The sequence below is a fragment of the Plectrocnemia conspersa genome, unplaced genomic scaffold (genome assembly GCF_051122295.1).
Source record: "Plectrocnemia conspersa isolate PC_06_02 unplaced genomic scaffold, ASM5112229v1 ptg000009l, whole genome shotgun sequence".
NCBI classification, from domain to species: Eukaryota; Metazoa; Arthropoda; class Insecta; order Trichoptera; family Polycentropodidae; genus Plectrocnemia; species Plectrocnemia conspersa.
In genome coordinates this window covers 23,087,468-23,094,949 of record NW_028277173.1, presented here as the reverse complement: position 1 = coordinate 23,094,949, position 7,482 = coordinate 23,087,468, and the positions used below count along the sequence as shown (strand labels likewise).

Below are 7,482 nucleotides of genomic sequence, written 5' to 3'. Positions count from 1 at the left end.
ATTAAACACTTAGATCTCACATACACCTATACACATAGTGTATGGTTTTTAGAAGTTAAAGATGCGACGTTCTTCTATTACCAATTTGGTTCCCCACTCATTTTAAAAGGTTGCGAAATCAGTCTTGCTGCTCCATATCCATTGATTTGATTCTCAAAATGTCATCATTTTCTTATTTTCGGAAATGCACAAAAGTCTTACTTATAAAAGGGGTAACATATAGTTTTAATCACTATCGACAAGCTTTGTTGGACCAACAGCATTGTTTTCATCACAGTCGTTTCATGGTCACTAACACGGTCTTTTACCAAAATGATGACGAAATCCATTGATGCGGAAACATATAAGTATATGTCGTATATGGTGATTTTGAAAAACCTTTGAAAAAGTTAGTCAAGGGTTATTAGAAAGACAATTGTTTGACCTCAGTTTGTCAGATACATATACTAACTCGATTATTCATGAGTTATTTGAGCGATCGTAGACAGCTCGTAACCTATTGCGGGCGATTGTTGAAATAATATTTCACCCCTTCAGGAGTTCTTCAAGGGTCTAACCTGGACCCTCTTGTTATTTATTAATTACATAAATAGGATAGCTACAAATTCCATTTTTTAATTGTATGCCGATGGCTTAAATTTGTTTAAATGAATTCGATCTATTGTGGACTCGTTTTCTTGTTTTCTACATAGTGATTAAGATTCCATGTGGAGATATACTTCCATCAGCCGTCTGCCTTTTAGTATTTTTTTTCTGATCATGTTCACCATCCGAATATTCCTATGATATCGGTGGGATAGTTTTGACTCAAGATACAGCTCGTATTGCAAGACACCGCTCGTTTATCAAGTGAAAATTTTTTTTAAATGCTCGTATTGCGAAACACTCATAAATCTAACTACTCGCTCTCCGATGTTCCACTGTATCTAGAAAATATGTATATTTAAAAGACATTTCTCTTCGAAATTCAACTTAATTTGAAGATACATACATTTGTAAGAAGCCTTGCCTTGTATTATACTGCAACACTACATTGACCTTAGATACATCCCGTATTAGTAATATTACGTAATTTTTTTACTAGGGCGGAAAAAATAACAATAATATCTGTGGCGCTAAAAAGTCTAGCGCCGGTGCTGAAGATAATTATTTTCATATATCACTCATACATTTTAATGTATGCATATACCATGGGTAGCCAAATGTTTCATGCCAATACGAGCCACATACAAGAATCTCAAAGACTGAAGGGTTAAGGGAGTCAAAAGCAACGATTTTTAAAATTTATTATTATAAATTATATTTACAAAAATAAATTTTATGGAGGTGCTTTAAACATACCGAAGGGCCGCATGTGGCTTGCGAGCCGCCATTTGCCCATGTATGGCTAATATCAGTTTAAATATGAATTTGTTAAAATAGGATTCCAATCAAAATCGGTCGAATCCGGTCCGTTTATTAAAAAGTTTAGGGACCGCAGGTATAATGAATAATTTAGTAATATTTTGATAGTTACATTAACTACACAAGATTCTTATAAGAATCTATTCGAGTCGAATTTCCCGAAACGCACCGTTCACGCTCCGCATCGAGTTTTCCCAGCTGATCGTTAATGCCGTACGTGTGCGACGGGCGCGAGTCCGAGCGGTGGGGGTATCGGGGGTATCGGGGGGGAGGCGAGAGGGCCCGCTCGTTCGGCGCGCGCCAGTAGTGGCGCGGCTGCGGCGGCAGCCAACATGGCGGCCGACTCGGGCGCGGAGACGTGCGCCAGCCCCGAGGTGGCCGACTCGCGCAAGAGGCCGCTGGACCACCGGCCGGACGGACCGGCGGACGTGAAGCGATCGCACTTCAGCTCGGGTGAGTTTGTTCGGATCGGCTTCAAATCGACCGGGACCACCGGGACCGGGACTGGGCCCGGATAAGAGATAGGCGCGACGGAGCTACGGAGCTACGGGTCGACGGGCCGACGGTAGTCGCGATCGGGTCGCGTCGCAGGTCGCAGGTCGTCGCAAGTCGCAACCCTCCCCCCACCCTTCCTGCGTCTGCGCTCGCGCTTATCGCGCACGGTGCCGGTCGGTCGTCACACATCGACCGTCGATCTCCGGCGACGTCGACGCGTCGCCGGCACCTTCGTACGTCCTACATGCTGTACGGCTGCCGAAGGCCCGAGGCGCCGCCTAGGGGTGAGAGATCGATTGTCCGCAGCCGCAGCCGCGGCTCTTCCGCGATTTTTTCCGTACGCCCCCGCGGGGTTGCGCAACCCCGACCGAGCGAGGTCGATCGATCCTCCCGCCCGCCGGCGAAGGTCGTGTCTGCGTCCGGGTTTTCGTCTTCCGGTTCCGCTTTTCCTCCGAGCGTCGCGCGACAGCTGGACCCACCCCTGCGAGAGCGAATCGGAGACGCCGCCAACCTTGAACGACTTTTTCTGCGTGTCGGGCTACCTTTAAATGCGCAACACTCTGCAGCCTTATGGAACGATTGTTACTTTGTAATAAAAGAACCTCCTATTGTCGTTTTTAAATAAAAAGATGGCCGTAAACAACCGTTTTTGCGGCATATAATTTAAGCGACGTTGTTAGTTTTAAATAAAAAGACGCTCCTAATTGGTCAATATGCGGCTTATGATAAATAAAATCGATCACATCGTGAAAAAGCTTAGTATGCGGCATTTGATTTAATTGCTCAGAAACACACATTGTTACTTTTAAATAAAGCGTTGGCCGATGGACTCAAGATGTAAATAATAATAAAATTAATTTTAAAAAGGCGTCTGGATCAACCCCACAAAGGCGAATTTGAAAGATGAGTCGAACGCTCGAACGTGATCCGAGGCAAAACACTGAAGTTCGGCAAGTATAGAAGGTCTTTTGCAATGTTTAATTACATAAACATTTACATAGGAATTCAGTGATCCTATATTAACCAAAGTTAGAATAAAATACAATAAAAGGATTTAAGCATTCAAATACTTGCTAGGAAAATAATTTCTGCTTTTGCTATTAAAATTTTAACGACATATTGTTTGTTTTAAAGAGCCTAACGTCCTTCTACAGTTGATTACTTTAATTAGAACCACACAAAAAATCGAGAGCTTGCACAAAAGTTTACAAAGAAATACATTTAAAGCAGCTTAGAAACAGGTACCGCACGACTGAATGAAAACTAGAAATCATTGTTACGAAGATTGCTTTGCATCAGAAACTACCCATCTCTCGATCGTATTGTAACGAGCGTCGATAAGTAGATCCTTTAAGACAGAAAAAACAAAAGCTGTCTGCACAATGGTTGGACAAAAATGAAGCCCTCAAGCATTTCGCGAAACCAAAATTATTTTAGACTTCATGACGAAAACATTTACGCTGAGAGCTATTATCGAGATTTTTAAAATTTTACTCTTTACCAGTCTATTGAAGAAGTCCAATTCTATTGCGCGACCACAAATCGCACACATCCCCCTAAAAGCTATGAAATATCTCAAAAAATTTCGAAAACTTTTTACAGTTTCAAACAATCAAGCTCTTGCTAAAAGTGCATTTCGAGGTTTTATAAACTCATAAATCAATATGTAAATGATTTTGCAATTAATTGACAAAATGTGTCAATTCTATTATTAATGGAGTAATTATAAACCGCAATTAAGTTTATAAACAGCAATAATTATTCTAGCCACCTAATGATAGTTAGTATTATATAGCTATTAATATTTATTATTAATTTAAAAGCATTCATATCAGAAAATGTACTGGGGCTACGAAATTTATCAAAAACATCAGTTATATCTAAACTCTGCCAAATCAAATCTTTACAAAATACGCAAATGCCATTTTGAATTAAAATGTAAAAGTATTTTATATTTTTAAAAGGTTTAAAAATAAATTTTAGTTACATTTGTAGATTTAAATCTGAAAGGATTTCAGATAAATGAGCTGTTCGGTTTTTATATAGCTAATGTTGTATCAAATGAAAATTAATACAAAATCAGGCATCAAAAATATTAACCCTTATTATTTATATAACGAAATTCTTCAACTGATTCGTAATTTTATCTTTCATTCTAGCTTCATTAAAAACGTTACCACATGACATTTAGTAGTTAAACGATTTACCAAAGCCCATTTTTGGTAATTAATCCAAAGCATCTCGTAGAGATGAAGATTTCAATATTTTCGAATCGCTATCATATGATAAAATGTCAGAGTAGACAATTGCTGTGTTTATGTAATTTTTAAACATGAGGAACGTTAAAATTGAATGGTTCGCATATCAGTTTATACATTTTTTTATCACCTAATTTGTAAATATTAAAAGATTGAACTTATGTAGGTCTAAATCCGTATTGTTGATCATCAAGAAAACGGTTACAGTAATATATGTAGAATAATTCAGAACAATTTAGCTGATGCTGATAATATATAGGTCTGTGGTTATTAGATTCGCATTATCTTCTATTTGTGAATGGGAGACGCTTTTGTGCATTTCTTAAGATATGAAAATATATAATTTCGCATAGAATGATATATGATAAAATTTACATATAAATAAATATGATTTAATAAACCACAGAATCATCACATTGTTCATTTTAAAATAAAAAAATAAGCTTATATTAGGTCAATACGTGGTTTATGCTACGAAGTTTATGTCATAAACAACAGGCTTTAGCAGCCTATGATTTAATAGAATATAACACAAGCAATACATACTGTTAGTTTTAAATAAATGACGCTCATAATCGGTAAATATGTGGTTTATGATTATGTATATTTAAAAACAAAATCATATTGATAAACTTTGAGTATACGGGATATAATTATAATTGACTGGAAAACAAAACCAACATATGCTAGTTATCAATAAAAAGATACCACAAATCCAGGGATCAAATAAATTATCCAAAATGCACTTAAAAAGCAAATGTGGTAATAGATATTGTAAAATGACGGACTTCAGAATAAGGCAGATCTGTATTTTTTTTAGGCTTTTAAAATTATATACAAAGCTTCTTTACTGACGTAGTTTGAAACAACTTACTTTTCGAATAATTATTTTATTACATATTAAAATCAGTTGAAAACAGAAAAAAATCTTTAATATAAAAAATCATTAATTTAAAAAAAATGTAACAACTTTTCTACAAAAATAAAAATGCTTTCGATGAATTTCTTCAGTTACATAATGAGAATTTCAATTAAAATAGCAGTTTATTTTCGGTCAAATATTTATTGATATTTTCCTTGAAGGAAATAGCAGTTTATAAGTAAATATTTCAAAAGTATCAAGCTGCGTATATAATTTATTGTATTCCGATAATTTTTAATTACAAAAAAAAACACTGGATTCTTTTTTTTAATGTATTTATTTAAAGCTACTTATTAATATTTTCAACCCAGAGTTTTGAAATCGACTTTTGATAAATATAATATTAAAAACGGTCGCTATTTATAATTTCCTGTATTATAAAATATGTAGGGAAATGTACGAGTAATGAGTATATTGTATGTGAGTGAAACGTTTTTATTTTATTTGGGTTTGCTAAAAAAATATGGAAATGATGCGTGAATAATTGAAGTTTTCCTGTTTTAAATTACAGGTGTATTTAAAATAAAATCAACTGAATTTTCCGATTTTAATTCAATATTTATGTCAAAGAATTGTTATGAAGAAAGTTGATTGTGTGTGTGATGGTTTAATTATTAATATTTTGGCGGTCTTATTATTCTACGTTTATATTCAGAAAATTAAAAAAATAGATCAGTAACATTTTTGCGATTGACACGAGACAGTGATGAATTGGTGATTAACGGATGGGCGAATCCTGAATATATGAATAGTCATAAAGCTTATATATTATATGTATGTCCATTGGCAGGTGGTATGACAATTTCCGATAAGGAAAATTATTTTAGGTGTATATTATATTATATTGTCGATTTAACTAAAACGCGTTTATGCATGCATTGCACACATTTGAACGTTCAGCAAAATTTCCTTTAAGAAATAGTAGTGGAAGCAGTAATAAAAAATTGCACTACATTGAAGATAGTTGGCTATTGGATTCGTTGAATTTTCACCAGTGACAATTTATAGTAAATTTAGAAAATTATAATATATGTATATATAAGTAAGTCTACATGAACTTTTATTTATGTGAAAGCTATACTAGGCCGCGTAGCGAAATATTAATTTTTCTTCTAGTGTCACACATGATGCATATGTTACACCGAATCGGTAAAATCGCTTATTGCGTGAAATTGGCAAGAAAATCCAGTTCATAAAAAGTGCAAGCTCGTTGCTTCATTCATAAATTAGGCAAATTATCTGCCGAATGCATGCATTAGTCAATGATATAGTAGCGCTCCGGTATTATTTTTTGCAATGTAAATTTGACAGTTGCGAAACGTCGCGTTTATTGAAGGGTCCAAATTTTTCGCTCCTGTAAAGTGTATGAATAGTATTGCCGTTAAAAATAGCGGTCCATGTACTTAATCTGGTCGTGTAACTAATGCCGGGAGATTGGCAAATATATTATAATTTTATAAAATAAAATAATTATTAACTATAACAAGGTTTTAATGCAACTGTTGTACAGGTTCGCGAGTAGCAGCGAGCGAGCGTTAGTCAGAAAAGTGAATGAATCATGGGGTGTTCACTGTTTTGACCAACGCTCGCTCGCTGCCATCAGCGACTATCTAAGCTGTTCAATATCCCTGTTAATAAAATTTGTATGTCGATATATTTAATACCATTCTAAATAATAAACATCACTGTAGTTAATGATTGATTTATTTTTATATAATCAAATGACATTTGGTCCAGTTACGAAAAACACCATTGGAGCGCTACTATCTACTTTGCTCAATGCACGAAAACAATTTCGTTTAATTCACGCATTCGACAGATAATTTGCCTAATTCATGAATGAAGCAACGGTTTTGCACTGTTCATGAATTAGGCATTTTTTGTCCATTTTACGCAACAAGCGATTTCATTTGTAATATATATATATATATATACATTATAAGGAATATTAAACTATTGCAATCTATCATATTTTGCCTAAGGCTATTACACACACGTATAACTGTCAGTTGTCGCCAATCGTACGTGTCATAGTATGCATATAATAAAACCGCTAATCGCAAAAGTTGTTCTCAGGAATGTTTAAATTACGGTTTTTCTACGATTTAAATGCGTAAACTTTCGTTTTTTGTCTTCGAACCTTTGAACTTTATCGCGCGAGTCGTTTTTGTGTCGCTTTTGATGCGCACGCGCAGTCAGAATAAGTATGTACGATGTATGTAACTGAGCAATGTCTAAATCGCTGCATTAATAATATTATAAATAAACTTTGACTTGACCGGATGGAAAATTTTTAAATATACTAATAAAATTCTCTAGTATAATTTAATAGTTTTCCGGTAAGTTTATTAAAATATTTTTAGTTTTTTTTTCTTTCTGAAGATGAGTCGTTATTTTGAAACA

The 7,482-nt window shown here is 34.9% G+C and overlaps 1 protein-coding gene across 21 annotated transcripts in view; it reads left to right on the top strand.

Annotated features, from left to right (window-relative positions):
* The first annotated feature begins 1,706 nt into the window (after nt 1-1,706).
* Nucleotides 1,707-7,482, top strand: part of ps (RNA-binding protein Nova-1-like protein passilla) — a 47,034-nt gene continuing 41,258 nt past the window's right edge. For 17 of the 21 annotated variants that reach the window (XR_015810699.1, XR_015810698.1, XR_015810697.1 and 14 more), the window contains exon 1: nt 1,707-1,857. Coding sequence is in view for 13 of the 21 variants with exons in the window: in XM_088192503.1 (XP_088048629.1) it covers nt 1,737-1,857 (121 nt within the window). In the remaining 8 variants the exon portion in view is untranslated. Of the gene's footprint in view, nt 1,858-2,051; nt 2,184-7,482 lie in introns of those variants that run through there. The other 4 variants (XM_088192506.1, XM_088192504.1, XM_088192508.1 and 1 more) reach the window with 4 other exon arrangements.